Source organism: Trachurus trachurus, assembly GCF_905171665.1.
Source record: "Trachurus trachurus genome assembly, chromosome: 14".
Taxonomy (NCBI): domain Eukaryota; kingdom Metazoa; phylum Chordata; class Actinopteri; order Carangiformes; family Carangidae; genus Trachurus; species Trachurus trachurus.
In genome coordinates, this window is record NC_139903.1 from 11,489,357 (window position 1) to 11,512,150 (window position 22,794).

At 39.3% G+C, this 22,794-nt stretch overlaps 1 protein-coding gene across 1 annotated transcript in view; it reads right to left on the bottom strand.

The window, feature by feature from the left end:
- Positions 1 to 12,881: 12,881 nt before the first annotated feature.
- Positions 12,882 to 22,794, bottom strand: part of gabra3 (gamma-aminobutyric acid type A receptor subunit alpha3) — a gene marked incomplete at its 3' end in the record, with an annotated part of 84,955 nt that continues 75,042 nt past the window's right edge. The window contains exons 8-11 of the mRNA XM_083986602.1: positions 21,401 to 21,553; positions 18,737 to 18,942; positions 13,349 to 13,387; positions 12,882 to 13,205 (exon numbers count right to left, since the gene is read on the bottom strand). Coding sequence (XP_083842728.1) covers positions 12,882 to 13,205; positions 13,349 to 13,387; positions 18,737 to 18,942; positions 21,401 to 21,553 — 722 coding nt within the window. The remainder of the gene's footprint in view (positions 13,206 to 13,348; positions 13,388 to 18,736; positions 18,943 to 21,400; positions 21,554 to 22,794) is intronic.

Below are 22,794 nucleotides of genomic sequence, written 5' to 3' on the forward strand. Positions count from 1 at the left end.
CTAATCTATGCGAAACCAAGCTGAAAATCATGGGTAGAATTTTAAGGAGATACAGTAACGCAGCAAAGACGCAGATTTTTTAATCACTTCCCCGTTCAGCTGCACTGCTTCGAGAGAGTCTGTTTAAACTCAGTGATACTAAACCAGGTACACTTTGTAGAGAAAATGTTAAATAATTGCAGAGGTTTCAAGAGTCAAGTCATGTAATGTCTGTCCTGTGTTTCACAAATAATGAATACACTGTATTTTGCAGCAGCTTTAGCTGTAACCGTAACTGTGACATTACAACAGCAATAATCTGATGTTCCACTGATGCCCATGTAATGTAACCCATGTCTCCTGCTAATTGAAGGCAAAAAAGTACGCAAATAAACTTTTCTCCGAGTTAAAGTTTTCTTCTGGTCATAATATATTTATTTCCTAACCCATTTGTTAGTCATTCATAGTCTGAAGTCATGCGGCCTTTGCAGCAGCAGAGTGCAGTCAGAACCGAAAGGCAGATGAATTGCCTCATTGTAATGTTTAGACTCGGTCTGCTCTTGTATGCTTGGGAATCATCAAAGATTAAGAGGCTCTCTCTTAACCGGCAGATAAAATGACAACCATCAAAACTACTGGAGAGTGGCTCCCTGTAAAAAAAACATTTAGAACAACTGTTTCCTTTTATACAGATTATTTTGGTCATTTAATTTATTGCAAAACTGTGTGCGGTGAAACTCATATTAAAATCCTGAACTTCACTGTTACACAGTTGAAGCTCTAAACAATCAGGACATCCAATGAATCATTGATTCAGGACAAATTAATTTTCAGTCTGGTTCATACAATGCAAATACACTGCCCTGCTCTCAGTGTAATAACTGCAGGTGTTGTAAATCCATATTGAATGGTCTGAACTGAGTTTTCTGAGGTTAAATCCTTGAAATCCTGAACCGAAATGATGGTGCAATTAAAGGAGCTAATTGAATTGAATTGAATTGCTAATTCCTCTGCCGCTGAATGTGGATTCTTTGTGGGAACAGGTGCTGTTGGGGACAAGGGTTTCGGCCTTTATTGTGTTTGCAAAGCAGAAAGTAACAATATGTCCTCTGAGCAGCACTTTATCTTTCAGATGTAGATTACAGACTACAGTGAGTTGGTAGTAAAAAGCGACAAGATGTGCCAAGGCTAGCTGGTTAGCATGCTAATTTAGGAAGTGGAAATTATTAGATAAGGACGAGTAAACATTTTCACTACATTGAGTAACAGAATGAAGGTTGATGCTGAACTTTTAATATCGCTTCTAGATGGGTAAATAAATAACTGTTGATGCTAATGTTAGATAAGCAGCAATATCCCACAGTTGTTATATCTATTTCAAAATATCCCAATATTCCTTAAAAAGACATTTTTTAAACAATTAGACTCTTTAATTACTCCATTTTTGTGGGGACACAAAGCTCCCAGAATAGGTAAAAAATATCTCTGTAGGCCTAAATCTGCAGGAGGATTAGCACTCCCAAATTTTTTGTTTTATTACTGGGCCTCAGCGATTAAGACTTTTATTTTTTGGCTAAACACCACAAAGTCCCCACCTAATTGGCTACTGATGGAACAGGAGGAATGTTATCCATATTCACTGGCTACAATTCTACTATCGCCAACTAAGATCAGTAGGTTATTATATAACAACAATCCTATTATTCATAACATGATTTGTATCTGGAAACAAATCAAATCCAGTCATAATTTAAAAAACATATCTTCTGCATTACCCATAGATAGAAACCCCACTTTTGTCCCGTCTGGTCTGGGTGGAGCCTTCTCTAAGTGGAATCAGAAAGGTATTAAATGTGTTAGAGATCTGTATATACAAGGTGTATTTGCCTCGTTTTCTCAATTACAGCGGAAATTTGGATTGGAAAATAATAATTTCTTTCAATATCTGCAAATCAGAGATTATATACGTAAACACTTGGAGGATTTTCAGACCGAACCAAAAACATTAATAGATGACTGTCTGAAATTGCCAATAAATGAACCTAAATTGATAACTCGTATCTATAATAATCTCCTGTCATTAAGTCCTCCCCCTGCCCATATGCATAAAAGCAAATGGGAGAAAGAATTTGGCGAACCGATAACAGATGATCTATGGGACAGAGCCCTTGAGAAGATCAGCACCTGTTCACACAGTACAAGACACTGTCTTATCCAATTTAAAATTATACACATGCTCCACTTCTCAAAGGAAAAATTACATAACATATATCCAGAAGTATCACCTATGTGTGATAAATGCAAAGCTTCCATTGCAACCCATCTACATAGTTATGTACTATGCCCCAAAATTTACTCTTTCTGGGCTGGTGTTTTTGATATAATGTCCAAGGTTATGAGGTTTGTGATAAAGCCAGAACCCTTACTTATTATTCTCGGGGTGTCTGAAACCTTTAAAAAATTAAGCAAAGCACAACAATGCTTTATTTCATATGGTCTTATAATAGCGAAGAAAAATATTCTTCTATTATGGAAGAGTGAAAAAGCACCGACATCAAAGATGTGGTTGGAGGAATTAACTAGTACACTCCATCTGGAAAGAATAAGATATGTCCTGAAAGACAGACTCCAGCATTTTGACGCAACTTGGCAACCTCTTATACAGTACCTTGCTAATACGAACCCATCTTAATATTCGGTCTTCTATGCTAGCAGGGTTCTCGTGATATTTTCCATGCGGGTCTTCTCCAGTGGGTGGGGGGGTGGGTTTTATTTATTTTTTCTGTCAACCTGTAATGTTCTGTTTCTGTTGTCTTTGTTCACATGTTCTGTAATTATTATGTTTGTATGTCTGTATTATAAATGCCCAATAAAAATACATGGGAAAAAAAAAGATAAGCAGAAATATCAAAACTTTTAATAGCCCCTTTCCCCTTTGGCCACTGGAAGACATATGACTCAATTGACACAGTTAGTACTACCTAGTTAGTAAGGTTTTCAGTGAGTTGATTGCACTTCCAAATGAAAACATACTCTTCATTAAATATAAGTAATCTAACCACATGTGTAGCCGCAGAAAGCAAACATGGATGCAGACAATTCAAGTGTTATTTTCACTAGAACACAAACAAGCAACCTAATTAACAACAAAGCTACAAAAGCCTGCTCTTAACAAACCCTTCAGGCAAAGTAGTTGCCTGGAGGCCTCTAGTACCTGAACTAATCGCAGAAAAGCAGCAAGCACTTGGGGCAAGTGGTATCTCCTTCCATAAAAAAAACTGCCAAGCTGAGCTGAGGTTTGGTAGAGGAGGCGAGCTCTAAATTACAAGGTGTCATCAAAGTAGGAGAGCCCTAGCGGGAAAATAACAAGATAGTCCAGTTTCACACTACATATTAGACCATAATGTCAACAGCACATGGGTATGGAACATCTGTGGAAAAGGACAAAATAAACCACACAAGAAGTGAATGTGATGCACACCATTATTTTGTGATATGGGCTACTGACCTGTTGACACTAACTGTACTAAAGTTATTCAAGAGGTAAATATGTATGAGAGAAGCTGTCTGCTGAATGTCTGGGACAACTTCTTCATTAATGTAACTTTTGGTGCCAACAATTAATTAGTAATGAAGTTTTTAGCAGGGCATTTCCAGTGTGTTTTAAACAGACTGTATCATTGGGAACATCCAACACGGACCCTGAATCTGCTCTTGGGCAGAGGAAAGGGTTTTTTCATTTGTCCAAATGACAAGTGGCTGAATGAATCATGTCAAGTCCAGTCAAGTACATTTTTGTTTATTATGACAGAAGTTATCTGAGGGCATTTTTTTTTACACAGAGGAGGTCTAGACTGTATATTATTGACAGAGACCCAACAATCCCACCATGAGCAAGCATAGTTTAAGTCATGTAGCCTACATCCACTGGTCCGTCCACTGGATTTAGCTAAAAGACTAAATTGTTTAAATGGATCATGCACAATTGGGATATGTATCCTGGTAATATAATCACCTGATTGGCAGAAATGGATACGTGCAAAGAAGTAGTGAACAATCAGAGTTGATACTGTGGAAAAACTGCCATAAAGGGTTGAATTGTGAAAGGCGGTGCATTGCATTGCTACATGGGCAGCATTCAGGATAATAATAGTGCCTTTGCCTGTCAGAGACATCATGGACATAAAGGTAAGGCTTTTTAGAAGCTGAGAAATGTTTCAAGATGACTGACTCATTAAATGTCAGCTCACGTTGATGCAATAGGCTATCTGTAGTAGGCTATGTTATTCACACTCCCACTTGCATTTATAAAGTATTTCAAAATGGCCTGTGCTATGGAAAGTGTTAGACATGCTTTTATTAATATTACTTTACTTGATGGGCTTAGTCGGATGCATTTTACATTAAAATTAAATTAGCAAGAGACCAGACTGACAGAAATTACTAATTACATTATCAAATTACTACAATATTTACCAGATAGGCTAAGAAACATCTTTTAATGCCTTGAACTGATGTTCTTCTCACATATTTGAGGATGTTGGTGCACAATGGCGGCAGTTTATTCAAATTTCAGTCTATTCCATTTAGACTTTAACAGACTTGGCAGTGCAAATTAATTTTGTCAACTGACAATCAATTTTTTTTCTTTAAATAAATAAATAATACTTCTGAAGGAAATTTTCTGACCACTTGTTGGAGTAATCTGTCTGTAGCCTAACTACCAGAGGGAAAAGTCTAGATGTCTAAATAAAAAAATAATAATGAACAAGAGTACCTATGAATAAGAGAAAATCCCTCTGAAGTCAAATGTGAAAAAATAGTAATCTTCTTCATTTGTTTTCGAAATTTGACAGTAAAATCACGGCTGTTAGTTATAAATTTAAGGATGACTGCATTCCATATATGGTCTCCTGGGAGTGGCTACTGGGATGCAGTCGCGCCACCTTTAATTACGTTGTCATTAGAAACACCTGTGGTTTTTTTCTTTGACCGGTCACACGAGGCCTTGGCGGCCTGTTCACTGGAATTGAACTCATGCTAACCTTAGCTTGTTGCGTATGCTGTTCTTAGAATGCTAGACATTCTAGAAGGAAGTGCTAGATTAGAACAGAATGTGTGTTTGTTCCGGTTTGTTCGAGTCCGAACGTTGGCCTGTAGGCCTACAGCACGGTTAGCTAATTTTGCCAGTTTTGGGTGGTTTGCTCACATTTCAACGACCGTATCTCCAGGACGGGTTTGCTGCTCTAAAGACCCCGGATGATGCTCACCTGTCGTCCTTGTTCATGGAGTTCGAACTGGAGGAAGAATCTTCTTGTTTCGTCTTCAGTCTGGGACCAAGGCGACTCTGCCTGAAGAACATGTCCTTTGTGAACGTCGACGTCGAGTATCACAGCTTCACTTCAACAAACAGGTCAGCTAAAAAGTTTGGTGCTATTTCTCTATTCAGCTTGTTTATGACGTGACAAAATGGCCTTCGAGTCCGTTGGTTGTTTCTGTGCTACTACAGATCTTATGGTCACTTTGATGTGTGCCTAATATTTAGGTAAATGCTGGCATGTGCTGTGGTTGCATTGGGTTTTACTGTTAAAGAGGTTAATGTAGTGTATTCCTGTGGTTTTTGGGTGACAGGTGCATAATGCATAATGATGCCTTCATGGTTACTCAATGTTTGACTTCAACATAACCAAGATGTTTCATGTCTTATTGGATTGTGGCTATGTTCTGTTTTAGGTTGTTGTTGATGATTAGTGGTTTTGCCTTAGAAAATGTCTCCAGTAGAACTTCTACATGTAAATGTGACTAATCATTGACTTAGGTAGCTAATTATTTTTCTGTTGTCATGTTGACCTCAAACAAGGCTGTCCCATTCATAGTTTCTAGCCTGCATAATCGGCTCAGTCTTAGGGCTCAAGGTAACAGGCTGATGTGACAGCTTAATTTACTGTTTTCCTTATATCATAATTACATCTAAATTGCTGAATGTCCTACTTACAGTTTATGCTGCTCCTACGCTTTGCTGCGCTTGTTGGCAGCTTAAACTCTAGGTACCCCATGTACCTATATAGTCATCAATTGCTTTACAACACTGCATTACATACAGATAATTTTCTTCAACCATTTAAGTTGAATGTGCTATGGTTAATAAAGATCTGTTGCATGCAGTAGCAAGCATGTGTTTACTTGTTTCAAACTAGATTGCTGAGTTCTCAATTATCAGAGGTTATTTTTTTCAGGTAATGGCCACATGGCAGATGGTGCCGGCCGTCTCTTAATGGATTCTAGATAATCTGGCATTGGGTGTCTAATGTGTTTCTGGTGTGGTGGAGTTCATTATTGTCACTCAGTTTCTGCTGTGCTGCTCCCGATGGCATGTTTGCTCACAGGAAGTGACAAGTTCAGGGCTTACATGCAATAACCTTGTATAACCTGCATTCATGTAAATCTCTTCCATGTGAGTTATTGAACTGAAATGTTTATGCACCCTTTGAACTATTATCACAAGTGCCCCCCAGCTGTCTGCAGTGTAACAGTGATGTTCCCTGTGCAGAGCCGCATGGCTGAGAGATTTAAGACTCCCTGAGTGGCATTTTGGTGGACCAGACTATTGCTCGGAGCTTCGGTATTCTCTGTAATGTTTTTCATTAACTCAGATCAGCAGTGTATTTTCCCAAACACGCAGTCACACTAACAGACACGTGACAGGACTTGTCTTTTATTGTCTTTATTCACTGTAAAGAACAGCAGTTCCTTACCAAACGGATGGAGACGATTTGTCAGTAACCCTGGAAATAAACCTCAGTAATAAAAAGGTGGACACAGTTAACTGTGGAAAACAAATGGGGAACATATTTTATGTCTGAGCTGCCCTGCACCACTGACATGATTAAGTGTAGATAAGACAGCATCTTCCTCCGTTCTGTTTTCATCAAGAGGGCCAGTGTAAACACTGTGAATCCCCTTCTTCATAATACTAGCATCTCAGAGAGAATCACACAGACGCTTAGAGTCTGTTGTTTTGCTATAATCACCAAGTTGAAGAGTAACTAACAGTTGCATTTGCACTGGTGACTTGCATTTGCACTTGGCATTTCTTGAAATGAAGCAGGCATCCTGTGATGTCAGGTTTCTGCTTATGTAAAAACAAACTGTACATTTGTCAGGTGGTTTGTCACTGATTGTTTCAGTCAAGTAGCCTACTTCACACAGATTTTTAACATATTCATTGATTCATGTTACATGTGTTACACTACCTCATAACTAGTATGTTTTTGCTATTGCTGTTTCTACTGTAGCTTAACACCTACCGACTAAATTATTAATTTTTGGTTTTTATAACTTTGTAACTTAAATGATTAGAGCTAATATCCTTGTAGAAGATGGTTTTAAGTCCAACTAAATATGAATGTGTTCAAGTCTTCCTGTGATCAAACTGTCAAAGTATGTAGTTATCGTTCACAAAGAAGTCTGTGGTCTTAAAGATAGTATGAACAATAGCCACCAAATGTGCAATGGATTTTTTCATTCATCAGAGCATACCATAAGCAAGCAAACAACTTTATGTCCACGCAGGGGGCTTTAGAAAGCTAATTTTCCCTGGCGTGCTGAGAAAAATGAAGTGTAGCTTTAAACATAATGGCTTTCCTGTGCAGATGAAGGCACCTACAGGGCAGCCAGGACTGGACTGGGGCCAGACAGTTACAGTAACCTTCAAAGTTCGTAGATTGCAGCACAGCCTTGTTTATTTACAGTACTGTAAAACTGTGAAACCCATTTGCTTTGTTCATTGCTCTGTATAGACAATTGCTATGAATCATAGATCCTTTCTTTTTTTCTGATTCCATCTCAGTTCAATCTCAGCTTTAGCGATGATTTTGATGTTATTGATGGTACAAAAAGCAAAGCTTGTTGGGTATTTTTGGCAGTTTTCCTGTACAAGGGGGGCTTTAAGGATTTGCTGTTTTTACCTATATGAGGTTAAATGGATGAACTGTTGCAGCCAAAGACCAACAGCTCCTTAATACATGTTTGCACGTGAGGCTCAGCAAAAGTACAGTGTTGCTGTTAATTCACTGTGTGTGCATCAGCAGCTTTCATAGGCAAAGTAAATTCATAAATCCTGATCCTTGCCTCTGGGAATAACACGTTTTGGCCATTTCAGGCCCTTACTTGAACAATTGACTACTAGCAGGAATTAATTGGTTCACTAGTGGTTAGTTTCCAATATGCTTTGTTCTTGTTAACTTGGTCTGTTTTGTGATGGGTGAGTAGTCGACTCGTCAATATTGCGAGTGGCTGTGCTTTGATTTTGAAAATTGTCCAATGTGTTTTGTTCACTGTAGGATGTCTTCACACTGTCCTGTTGGTTTTCCTCAGAACTGATCAAAGTGAAGACACTAAAAACTAAATGGTGGCATGCACTCCTTAAACAATGACACAAGAAATGAGGCAAAAACACAATAGCTTCCAAAGGAATATCAGACGAGTTCACCTTTTTTGTGGCTTGATAACACCAAGAAAGGCTCCGAGATAAAATGCAACGTCCTTTTTAATCCCCATTTCCAATTGCTACATCTCATACAGTAAGCACATGAACGAGAGAGGGCAACATACAGAGTCCAGTCACTGAGCATATAGAGAGCAACCTCCCAACAAAAACACAGAGTCCACTTATTTCCTGGAGCTGTCTTTGTGTAGGAAGTCTTTGAGATCTCAATGCGAAGGGACATGCAGTGAAATTGCAGTAGAGTACACAGGTGTGTCCAACTCCTGTTTGCAGACAGCTGCTAATTCACAGTTAGGTTTGAAAAGTGCACACAAGGTACTGATCTTGTAAGAAGCTTGATGAATATTATCTCTACTGTACGTCTTTAAAATACCATAACACGTAGTGTTACAGAGCTGAATGTAAGACAGCAGTACTTATCAGATGTAAAAATAAATGACGTGACATATCAATATTCACAAAAACTATTGGAATTGATTTCACAATATCTACAAATTCACGACTTAGTAACACTTTTCTGAGCAATTAGAATTGTTGCCACTTAGTTTAATAATTTGTTTAGTTAATCTATTTGTCTACGGCTTTCTACCCATCAAGAGATTTGCGTCAATGCTGTAGAGGTTATGTCGTATAAAACATAATATTTAATGCTGTACTGAATAGCATAAATATATTCATATAATATACTCTTAATATACTGTATCTTATAGGGTGACATGTTTTTGCTGAAGTTAACTCTGGCCCTGTGAGGAAAAGATTTAGCACATAAAAACACAATCACACAACCAAACTTAAATGGCAACAATGCAGCAGAGTTATGTTTATCACAAACCCTCAGGAGTGAAGATGTTTAAAAAACAAAACAAAACAAAAAACCCGAAATCTAAAATGACCACAAACTCTTATCCATATATGCCACTTGCACTCGCCTTCAATTCATTCAAAGATGGTCAGTCATCTTTTAGTTTTGCACTACTTCATCTTTTTTCTGTCATTCAGTCATTCGGAGCAGTTAGGATGACATATTCTACTGTAGTTCATCTTTGGACTGCAGAGGATGTGGCTGTGGCTCTGGAAGTGTTTTCCCCTATTTTTGCTACCCACAGACAGATGTAGAACTGTGTGCAAAAGATAATCTTGCATATCGTGCTGACAAAAAAATCAAACTGGTCATCTAAGGCCCAGACACACGGAAAAAGGTATCATAAGATCATCATCATCATAAGGAATTATTATGTAGTCAACATTCAGTGTCACATCACAAATGGAGCTTATGAACTAGATTTATGATTATGACCTTATGACGTACTGATCTGAATAGGCTTAATTAAGGTTAGTGGGCATGTTGATGATATCCGTGACTGTCTTTGAGGCAAGTTCTTTCACAAGTCCTGTTCAAATACTCAGCGGCTGCTGCGTAGGACTACTTAGTAAAGTACCTTGATCACATTACTCAGAGCAATCATACATAAACATTAGTGCTGTGTGTCATCAGATCCTGAATTAGCAGCAGCCAGCAGGCCTTAAAATCCCACAGCAGATGTGTATCATGAATCAGTTTGTTTGAGACAAAATGTTAAAAATCGAGTTTGAATATGACACAGAAAGCCTCACTTTGAGTTGAAAAAGTCAGTTTCCTGTAAATATTATGTGACTATAAAATGAGATAATATGGTCGTGGTTCATCCTGTCAGTGTGTTGCTTGAATTTTAAAAAGTATTGTTTGAATATGAAAATGGTTTTCCAGGAGTTGTTCAAGCCTTGAACAAGGCTGAAATGAATAACAAATCTTTTGAGATGTGTTTTGGGATATAATGGTTAAACTCCCCACCTCAAGGTTGCTAAATTATTACAAAAAAAATTACTGCAAGAGTAAAGTTGGTGAGACTGTTTTCATTCACAGAATTCAATCAAAATGAATTAATAACAACAAAACATGATATTAACCCGTCAGTTTGTCATTGTACAGCTGAACAGGCAGTTTTAAACTGAATGTGTTTTCTGTAACTAAACTGTAGTTAGTGTAATCGTACATCTTCATAGTTGTATGCAAACTGATTCCCTTTGCTAATGTTTGTAACTGAGATTAGATGGATGTAGTACCAGCTCAGCAGTGTGTTTGCGTGGGTGTGTGTTTGTATGCTGAATTAAGCCTAAAATCTCTGACTACCAGATGAGGGTAAAAACACTTTCAGAACCAGCCGTAAATTATCAGCAACACATCAATATGCACAAATAATTGCAGTATAAGTGTGTTTATGCAGATGCTGCTGCAGCTATGAGGAGGAAATTGATGAGTAACTGGGATGAACTACAGAAACATTGATACTAAGCCCTATTTCAGTGTGACAAACACCATTATTGGGGGTTGCAGACATACACGTGTACAGATTGTCATGCATTAACCTATGACTGATACATTGTACATGGTTTGTGTTAACACATCTTTAGAGAGACCACAACACAATTCACTCATTCTCCTAAGCTTACCACTGAAGATACAGTTTGAGGAGATCCACTTCACGTTGGGGTTTAATGTACAATGGTTGTCAGAGTCCATAATTAGATTATAATGCAAAAATATCCAGAGTGCATCTGGCAAAAAAAGGCAACAAATATGATCACAACATCTGTTAAAGATGTCACTAAACAAAGAGAAAACTAAAGTTAGAGACATTTACCACAATTTTGACTTTCAACTTCATATCCATCTCAAAATAATCACATTTGGTGTGATTGAATAGCCTCAATACATGGGGCGGGTGCTCTACCAACTGAGCTAAACACCGCCCCTGGCGTGATCAAAATAAGGTAATTTTAACAGAGAATTCAGGCATTTTCTTTCAATTTCACAGTATTTTGCTTTGTGAAAATCTCCAGTGTTGATGTCTCTGAGATTTGTTTAGAAATACAGTGTGACTGAAATATTGGCCCTTGTTGTCTACGACAAAACACAAAAACAGTTTAGCATATGTAGACAATCAAGTCAGTACCAATACTCTACACAGTCAAGTACAAAAGGGCAAAGGTACAAGAAGAACCAAACTCTTGTTAATGACGAGGCAGGAATGCAAAAAAATCATAATGGAGCTGAACAACTACATGAGTGATGCAGAGAAAACAGTAAAGCAGTAAAGGCACCAGGGTGCCTGCCCACAAGAGTGTTGGTATGATTCCACATATAAAACATCTGTGTTACTTGCATTTCCATGGAAAACATACAATAATCTGTGAGTCAGAATTCAACTTCAGTCTGAGGTAATGGTGGTAGTTTTGTTGTGACTGCTTGGCTCATGGAGGGGACACCCTATGAGCCAAAACATAAATGCACATGATAATTGTTCTGGACTACGCTGGATCCTTTAATCTCTTAGCTTCATCTTTTCACAGGCAGAGGTCTGTTAACCTTCCACACTAATGGGCAATTTTACACTTGGTGCCCAAGTCCATGGGCCATGGGTGGGCGGGGCACAGTGTACACATACTGCAGTGTACGCAGCCTGTGGACACCAGTATGTGTTTGCATGTAATATACACACAGACCTTTTGTGCATATGCGTGCTGTAGATGCAAGTGTGAGTGTGTCAAAGCCTTTTACTTTATGGTGTGTGTATTCACCAAGGCACATAGCTTCTCTGTCATTGAACACAGCCAGTTAAAATAATAAGAGCCACTGGACTAGAAAATGTACAGGCATCCTCATGGGATGTGAGAGCAATTCGAGATGCTGCGTTGGGTCTGTTGAGATTCAGCGTGAGCTGAAGGCCAGACATGGACGATTATTAATGATGTTCCTATGGAACTATACAGGTTGCCCCCGGCTAACGTAGCACTGTAAAGCAACCGACGAATGGCTCTGCTGGCGTTTTTTTGATGCGTCACTGTGTGTCTGTGTGCGTGCATGCATGTCGTTAACTTGATGGATATGTCAAAACCTTATCACTGGTAATGAGCTACAATGAAAACCTCCAACGCATGCTTGCTCTAACTTATTACAAGCAAAGCGCAAACATGTCAAAACATAGTGAGAACACAATTGACTACTCTACAGAACGGCAAGCAATCGAGATACAGCAAAGGAACACGTGGTTACTCACGAAAGGGACCAGGGCCAGAGCTAAGTGTGGGGGGAGAAAAGAAAAGCTACACAAACACAGAATGTGCTCCCTCCAAGGTCCACTATTATGTGAATCTATTGTATGTTCAAATTTGCCTTCCATCTATACAGACGTGCAAAATATCAAACTCTTAAGAAAAAACAGACACACGAAACACGCGCGCACACACACACACACATACACACGCACACACATACACACAATAAGATGTAATGGACTTTGCCTCCTGCAAACCTGTCTGCCCACTGAACCAAACCAGACCGAGCATTTGGTCAAATTCAGTTTGGGTTGTTTTCGTTCATCATGGCAGGCTTCCTGTTGACGTACGTGGCCCAGTAGCCTAAATTGAAGATGAAAAACAGAACTGGGAAAATGATGCGAGATATCTTGTCCACTTTGCTGACACGGTTGTAGGACTTCTTGGCCTCCATGTAGGGGTCATCCATTTTATGCAGATAGTGGTGGTGCTTGGCCGATGGTCCGGTGGCGCTCTTGGAAATGGTCGTTAACCCTTGGTCTTTAGCGACGTTGATGGCGTAGGTGGTTCCCACAATGTTGAAGGTGTTGTTCGCCTTTTTGGACAAAGTTGCAGATTCTCTTCTCTGAAACGGAAGAAGGGTAGTAAAGTAAAGGTTGTCAGGAGCGAAGCACCAGACTTTACAATACTTCCATTTGAACTCATAAAGAGGAAATAGAAGCAACACCACGAGACACGACACACACAAGAACAAAACAAAAGCCTAACCATATCTTTAATCCTGGCCATGTTAGCCTGAAACGGTTCCTGAAAAGAAAAGTAGAAAAGAAAAAAAGTTTACCAATTATATTAAAATTTCCCAACGTACATACTCTATTCATCACCATCTAGCTGGTACTACGTTTGAACATTTTACAATATTTATATTGTCAATTCAAATCTGCATCATACAAATCTAGATAGCAGAAAAAAAGTCATGATTAAAAAAATTCATGACAAAATGATCAGGCTGATAAAAAAAAAAAAAAAAAAGTGGAAAAAAAGGACAATTGTATTTTGCGTCATTGCAGAACCAGGCTGGACTGGCGTCTGATACTGCTAACAGTAGCAGTAGCAGCACAGAGCAGGATTAGAAACAAAGCAAAATAACAGTGCCTGAAAACATGTCTGACAAACTGTATCAATGAGAGCAGCCAGGCCTCTTCAGGCAAACAGCTTGCAATAAAACAAACATGACAAAGGCTGTGTGTGATAAAGCTGGCTGGAGCGACCGCTTTCTTCCTGCTACTAGAGAGAAATCATTACACTGTCTTTTATATTGAAATCACACAGGGAGACAGAATTTTATTTGCTAAATTGGTGCTCTCGGATAGCTAAACTCACATCACCAGAGGATCCTGTCAGCCTAAAAGAGTGCACGGTAGAGAACAAGTAGGGCACCAAGATTGATCACCGGGCAGAGTTTTAGTTTCCTGTGTTGCCATACGGTGCGTGAGCCAGTACTGGGATAATTTTCTTCACACGATTCTTTCCCACTGTGACCACTTTAAGATGAGCCACAAAACCAAAGTGGTGTGTTGTCATATAACAGAGAGTTTCATTTTGAATGCTCCCTGTTTCACTTGTGCTTTGAGCCTGGCTTTAATTTTTTCGCTCTGCTTTTTTTTTTTTTTTTTTCATCTTCATTTAATTTTCCTTCCTTTTCACTTCACTCCATCTTGGTAATTAGCATAACTAATGTCCCCTTCTTCCCCCTCCTCCAAAACTGTGGATCTCTTCCCGCACACAGCTCATCACCAAGAGTTTTATTTGGTTTTCATCCTCAGAGTTCACATACAGCCACAAATGGAGGCAGAAAAATGACTTTGCATGCAACAAGACGAGTGCTGTTATGTTTGCTCAGCATCTCAACCAGTGCAGTGTGTCTCAACTCTGTATAAAAACCCACAGTGAGACCACATTAATGTCAATGGTGACAAGCAGTGGAATAATATTCACAGCAGATATCATCAGAAGTCATTGTTAACTTTATACTAACTGACAAAGGTGATGGAGGCAGCAGGATCGAGGAGGAAACATGTTCAGTGTGAGCAATGTTTTGTCCTCAAGGAGGAATAAGCTTCAAACTCTGAGGTTTGTAGGGAGCTAACAAAGCTCACTGATTGCATTAAAGAGCAAAATGGCGAACAGCAGCCTGAAAGAGTCTATCCGAAGTCACTTAGGGTGTGAAAGAATCGCTCCGATGCCCGCTGGATAACCAGTTACTTTCCCCACAATATTGATTCCTCCGCGTCTAGCACCACCACAAGCCTCCTCCATCACAGCGAAGGCTTACATCAGCAGGAAAAGCCAATGACTGCTGTAACGTGTCGTATGACCTTAATCATAGCGCCCTAAACTCTTGGGTCCCAGGCATTAGACATGCTCTTTGCCATGTAACCTGGCAAATGAGCCAAGCAAAGTAATTTTCTGTTTTCTATTTAGCAGAGTTGCCCTCTGATGTAATTTATATGGTCTAATTATTGGGGAAACCACGTGTGGCACAGGGCTGTATGCATGGTTTTATCAACCTAATGTGACACAGCACACTATTTACTTCCGGCCAGAGTCTTGTGCACCATTAAAAGTCATTTCGTGAGCTGCAGGCTCAAATACCCCCAGAATACAATGCATCTATTGACCTTGTCTTTGTAACTTCTGCAAATTGTTGCATCAGAATTTTTTTTATGCGCGTGATTAAGTGCCCTCGGGGTAATTGTGTCTCGCTGTGTCCTGCTGTTTGGAGCCGAGTGTGCGCATGTGTGCGTTTAACTGGACCTTGTGACAGTCTGTCCCTGTCGAAGATTGGAGATGAGGTGTTGGCATATTTAATAGCCTCGAGTATGTAAGCATGTGGGTGTGTGAGCATGCAAACTGTGTGAATGGAGACGCGATGCCCCCGTTAATGTCCCTCTGTGTGTTTTTATTTAGCAGTTTTTTGTAAATCTGGGTGGTTGAGATGTGACACGAGCTTGATCTTAAACACGTCAGGTTGTGTCACAGGTTTACCTGTCAGACAGTGTTTAATTAAACATGCCTTGTAATCCCACATCAAAGCAAATACTGTTTCAACAGAGCCTTGTGCTTTACTCTTTCTTGTGTTTAATCTCGTCTTCCTCCTTTGTACTCTTTTTCTAAAACAGTGCATCATTTAAAAACATGTAGGCCTATCTGCCTTTCAACATGAGTAGACAAACTAAGTTACATTGCAACGGATACAACCTCGTGTTGATGATGGTGCAAATATGCAATAAAATCATAGTTCAGCATGGTTAGTGAGATATAGCCACTTCATCTGCTGCATTACGAGGGTTATGCCAAGTCACAACAGTCAGAGGAAGCCCGCAAACAGAGGCAAACCTTCGTGCATAACGGCACCTCCAGCTCCAACAACAAAGGCGTGTAAAAATTTTCATTAAAAAAGTATAATAACAAGACGCCTCCAGAAAAGGCAGCTAAGGTTTGTTTTTTCCACCTAAGTACACCAAGAAAAGTTTAGTTTTGCTAGCAAAAAAACAAGCTCCAGCAGCTGAACAACCCCTGTTGTTCTTGCAACAGTGAAGTCGGCAGCAGGGTCATGCTCCGCTCTACTGAAACGTGACTGCAGCAATCCGTTGTGTTACAATGTCTGTAGACGTAGTCATCTGGATACACAAGATTATGAAGCGCACATGTGAAACTGTGACCATTCCTTGGCTCTGGCGTTGAAGCCCAGTGCACAACGAGCCAGTGCACCCGCCTCTGCCGGTGAAACCAGTACATAACTTCCAGCACACTGGTGTCCAAATCATATGTCATGGAGTGCCAAGAATACACAGGCTTTCATTCCATCCAAACTCCCCACCGGCTAATTTTTGTAATAAGCACACCTTCAGCTGGAGAGAGAGAGCTAATTATGTAGATCGCTTGTCAAACAGAATGTTAGGCCACAAAAAAAGGAGGAAAATGGCAGAGAAGCTCCATAACCAACAAAGTAAATTAGTGCACATGGACTCGTCTACAGCTCACCATTTCAGACCTTAAAAAAAGAAAGGGAGCCTAGGGGCAATGAAGTCATCATTTGGTTCCGGTAAGGATGGTGGCTGAAACCCTCCCTCTGATGACTGGAGACTGTATTTTCAAAAGGATTTACTGAGATTTAACCTCTTTCCTGCAAAACACTCTTTCCTTATATCTTCTCTTCTCTGCTCCTTTTTTATGTAAATAAATATATTTAAAATGAAAATGCATGTGTAGTCTGCTCCATTTGCTTTCCAGTAGCTCATAGCGGGTGTGATGGGAGTGCCATGTCTCCCTCTGTGACCCCATTCTTTTTTATCTATCATGACAACTGCATGCTCAGCACAGCCCCCGAGAACGCAGCCCAGGCTGTTGCCATTAAGAGGAGGCATCAAAAGAAAAAAAAAAAAGCCCTCCACTTTGCTGCAGTGTAAAGCTGCAAATTATCCCCACCGACTGAAAAGTTCCATGGCAGCAATATGCATTTCTGTCAATCACTCAGAGGCCCAAATGTCAAGCTATAAAGAATGGGAAAGACTGTACTGATTGTGTCAAACAGTTTGTACATTAGTGGCAGAAAATAGATATGTGGCAGTGTCTGTCGCAGTAGAGGTAATATGTTTTTTTTTGTTGTTTTTCTCATGTTGTGTTTCAGGGTCTCTTTGTGCTAGCTGCAACTGCAACGTAACATCAGTGTTTACTTGGCCAGTATTTACTGCTTTTCTTATGCAATGAGACTTTTACACGGTTAAATGCAGGAAAAGGAAAAAGCGTTAGGCTATGATTTAACACAAAGCAATGGAGGGATCGCTTTTGTTTTTTTGAAAAAATGCAAATACATGGTGGTATTTGCCAGCCTTCATGCCGTCAGTCAGTGTGCCTTAGGAAACCCCACATGTGATTCTGCAAATTGTGCTGTAAATTTTAAGCCATTCTTCGACATATTCTCAACACCAGGCAGAGATTTACTCACTGGAAAACTCATCTAAAACAAACATTGAGGCAAACTGCTCCAGAAGAAAAGCTAAATATATTTTTTGGGGTGAAAAGAAAGACATATTTTACAGTCAGCATCTCAACACTGTCAGTCAAACCACAGTTGACTGTCGGCACGTGATTCTATCATTCTTGTGATCCATATGAAAACAGGAGAACAATGCATTTGTTCCTTTCATTACTGGAACAAATGAGCCTTTTGAGGTATATGCTGCAGCTAAATTAATCAATTAAGCAAGAGAAACATGGATATTTCATATGTTCGGCACAGGACCAAGTGCTTTAATTTTCCTTATTGCTTCTCTGTGGCCTGCTCTGATAGCGTCTCATGCCTCTAATCTATTTCATTTGATGTGATCAGTCATAAAACATCTTAGAAGTCGTGGTTAATTTAGGCCCAGAGGTTATCTTGAGAAACTAATCACTTTTTATTTATACGACTTCATCACAGCTTCATAGAAAAGCATCTTGCCCACAAAAAACACTTTGTGCATTTAAACTTTACTATGTAAATAATATAAATCCGCTCATTGTCCTCTACGTCCTCATCGACAACACACAATCAATGCTGGCTGTTGAGAAAGTAAATATCTGTAAGCTGTGATTTATCAGATTGCGTGCTTAAAATAAAAATGTCACCTTTGGGTGATTCCCTCTAAATAATGCATGCTCAGTTTTTCAGCAGCATGCCTACACCGTGCAGACTGGATGTAAGGCTGCCATCTTTTCTGGGGAGAACAAGTCTACACTGACTTTAGGATGAGACTTGAACATATGCTGCCATCGTAAATCAGGGCCAGTGTCTCTGGGAGTTTACCTCTGTTTCTGCTCTCACTGTTCCTCCCCACTGTCCCTGTTCCATTTGGCTGTTAATGAATAAATAAAAGCTCTCTTTATAGTCTTTATAGAGTACTCCAGACTGCATTAAGAAAGGAACTTTTTTATCAATGCTTCCAAAGTGCAATTTGCCCTCATTGCTCCTCCAGTGTAAAATGAGGACTCTCTATGCAACTTTGAGTGTTTTTAACAAGGTCATCAAAGCAAAAGATGAATTGAAAATGCAGGTGTGCCGTGTCTTTTCCCCCATTTTTTAAATATAAAACTCATATCGCAACAACTCACCCTTATTTCCATGCCTTCTTTTTTCCCATCCCATGCCCAGCTGCGCTTGGTGAAGTAGTTGACTGTGGCAAACTCAATCAAGGCAGAGAAGACAAAGGCATAGCACACAGCCATGAACCAGTCCATGGCAGTGGCATAGGCCACCTTGGGGAGGGAGTTTCTAGCACTGATGCTCAGGGTGGTCATGGTTAGGACAGTGGTGACCCCTAAGGGATGAAATAAAAAGATCAGTCAACAGGTTCATGTTGAGGAAACGCTTAAAGGAAAGTTCACTTTCTTGCAACTTAAGTTTAATTTTGGTGAAGAATTTGAATAATCATATAGGCCTACATATATCTACCCGTCTGTCAGAAAACTGTACAGCCTTAAACACTGTTGACTAGGCCCATGTAACATGAGGCTAAGGCAGGTTTGAATTGTCCAATTTAGCTCAATCATGTAAATTACTCTTTTGGGCTAAAATTATGGTCCACTGCATCGTAGAGCTTCATATTTACATAATCTACTGTGTGAAATCAGAAAGTTGAGACACACACCACTAACTAAGTTCAATTGTCCGTAAACATTGTAAGTACACTGGGCCAGTCAGTAGGAACTTGCTTCGTTTTCTGCACAATGAACCATTGTAATGAATTTTTTGACTATCCTGTTTAAACACGTGTTTACCAGCACTAATAGATGTCATTGTAAAGCTCTCTCTCTGGTGGAGTTACATCTATAATAACACAATGAATGTAAGTTCATTATATGAAACCATAACAGCTGGTCCCAAGTTGCAAAAACTGAAATTTCCTTTATACAATATGCAATCAATCACAGAGAGATGTTATGACCTGCATACATTTAATGCAGGATAAAGATGATTCTGAATTACGACATTGTTTAATCCTTTAGTGTACAGACTTGGAGTCTTTTTAAGACCATGTCACATCTTGGACTTCACGTTCAGTGTTGCTGGGGATGAAATATGACTTGTGCAATGGTTGCCCAGCCAGCCTTGTAAAAGCAATCACTTCATCTGTGCCAACCTTTCTTGTCTGTTGAAAAATGGACACATGAGGGCTCTCAAAATGAATATTGTGTTGCAGAACAGGGAAGTCAAGTTAATTTCAGCAAGCTATTGGTAAGGAATTGGAATTTGTGACAAAGATTGATAGATAATTATATCTACTTTGTTGACAGAGATTGATTTATGTTCAGGTTGTGGATTTTGCATAATTTGACATTAAACTGTTGTTTCTATTTAACAAGCAGGTATATGTGACTCTTAAATCCAGTAACTGTTCACAACTATTTATTTCTGCCTCTAGAATACAGCATACTAAATACAAAGAAATGATTAATTAGTTTGGCTATTGATAAACACAGAAACATGCTCAAGAGAAAGATCTTTATTGCTGATCAATGCCACAGTTAGAACAACGAAAAAAATCAAGATGTGAACACTTAAGGGATGTGTCCTTCACAGTAAATGTTTCCATCACTCCACTGAGAAAATTACACTGATTACAGCTCCTCTCATGTGAAGGAAATTGTTCTCTATAAATGGAATTTCTTGTGTGACGTTCTTGTGGACGTGTTTGTGAGGACTTAGGACGCTTGGGAACAGTCTGCTGTAGCAGTTTTTTATTTTATTTTAATTTCCTAAACAAGCATTTGCTTTGCATCCTATTCAACGTCTGCTGTAATTGTGACAATCAAAATGCTAATTCAACAAACACAGGTTAGGGGCTCTTCATAGATTATACAGCACAACATCAGTTGAAAGAAGCGGGAGAAAGATATGACAGGTCATCCTGGAGTATAGAAGGTGATATTCTTAACACGAGTAGAGCTGAATGGACAAATTGAATCTATTACTATTCACAGCACAACGGCAGGATAACACTGAAGTGTCGTATAAGCAACGGAGAAAATGTCAGATATGAAATCAAATGGATATTGTGCAGCTTACATCTCTTTACATAATATCCTTTGGCTTGTTATTTGCAGAATATAAGATACTCCTATGAAAGGCTATGGGTTGGTTGGATGTTCTGGTTCTGCAGATTTGATCTTGTGCCATTTCCTTGAAAATTAATTGATTTTATTTAGTTGCACCAGTAAAATGTGTGATCTGATTCTCATTAGGAGTCTATATTAACTTCAGTGGGATTATCTGTTCTTAAGAAGGAACATGCCTGGCTTTATCTAGAGCTCATTGAGTAAAAACCATGCTGGCTCTCACATAGTTGATAAAGTAGCTGAACATCCTCCTTGAGAGATGCAGCAGCTTGTCTAATACCTGCCGCATTTTTCCTGTTTCACAGTTTTCCAACTCTGCCTCTACTTATCTGACTAATTAGTGTTTTTGCAGTTATAAGAGAGGGCACAAATCAATACGCTGATAAAAGCGCATTCATGCCTATGTGCACTTAGATGCACCAAGCTACAGTATATTTTGAACATCATATTAATTAGGACTTTTCAGGGAGAGAGGCCTTAAACTCCCTCCCAACTTATTTTGCAGAGATGCTGAATCATCAGAAGACATGAACAGATGCAGCTGTGCAGATGTTTTGCTCTTACCTCATAATCAAGCTCCACTATATGAATCCAACCTGTTCATATTAATCATTCAGCGCTTTTTTTAAGTTGAGTTAAAAAACACAAGATGGCACTCACCGAACACCGTGCGCGCAGGAACGGATTCTCTGTTTAGCCAGAAGGAGACCTGAGACAGTATGACAGTCATGATGCACGGCAGGTAGGTTTGAATCACAAAATAGCCAATTTTCCTTTTCAAATGGAAATATGTTGTCATCACTACATATTCTCCTGAGGTAGAGGAGAGAAACATAGACAGAGATGGAGAGAAACACACAAGGTCATAATTATTAATACAGCCATGGCCAGCTGGGAAATATAAGCTGAAATATTCAAAGTTGGATTTATTAAAGTTAGAACATTGACATGTAAGCACACATTATCAAAGAAGCTCATAGGATTGTCTTCAGGCCCTCAGATGAACCGTTAAACCACATGAAAACATCAGTGAAAAGACATTTTTTCCCAAGTGTTTTCGATGTGCACTTTGTGTTAGAAAGTCACATAACCAACCTCCCTTTCACCTCAGGTTAAACTAGGATCTATTCAGAAAGGCAGAGTGGCAAAAAAGAAGAAACTGCAAATTATGTTTCATGCATTCTACAACCGCTGTCTTTATGTGAAGATGTAATTTTTCTGTTGCTCTTATTTTATATGACAGGGCAGCCACATAAGTGGAAACTTTTAGTTAAGATCCAAATGTTAATAGAAAAGGACAATAAGCTACAGCAGTATAAAATACAGTTGCCTAAAGTTTCCTCTTGTCACCAGTTGCTGAATATCATCATAGAAACAAGGATAAATGCTTTGGTTGGTGTAATATAATTCTATTGTGTTAGTTTATAGGCTAATTCATTTAAAGCAGAAGTGAGTGATATATTTGTGTTAATATAAGTCTTAAATAGTTATATCTTCCGACAGCAATCACTTACATAGAGTGTTTGGACTGAAACACGGGTCTCTCAGTCCCTCTGCTCTGAGCCGAGGAGAAAACATTTATCGTATCCTACAGTTTTTATCCAATGAGGAGAGAGAACGGCATGCAGGGCTGTGTGTGCAGCCAAGGAACGCCGTGAATGTGGTGACGTAGCGACGAGGACTGTTATGGTGCGTTCAAGGAAACTCGTATTTTTCCGACCGTGAAGTGGTACCAGTTCGATCTGGTACGAGTTCACCGGTCGGAAGTTACGAGTGGCCGTTATAGTGACTTTCACTGGTAAAACAGGTCGGAAAAACACGAGTGGGTTGCCTGGAACGCTACTAAGTTGTGACTTGAAGCTGTAATTTACGATTTCAAAAGCCTGCCTGGAACGCAGCATTAGCGAAAACGACCGGATCACTCACTTCTGCTTTAAACAATGTGATTGTGTTGGCTTTGTTGGCTTGTACTTGGCTTTTCAGTCCAAGCGTTCTGTAAAACATAAATGCAACCACAAGTAATGCACCTGAGTTAAAATGTATAATACTGAAGA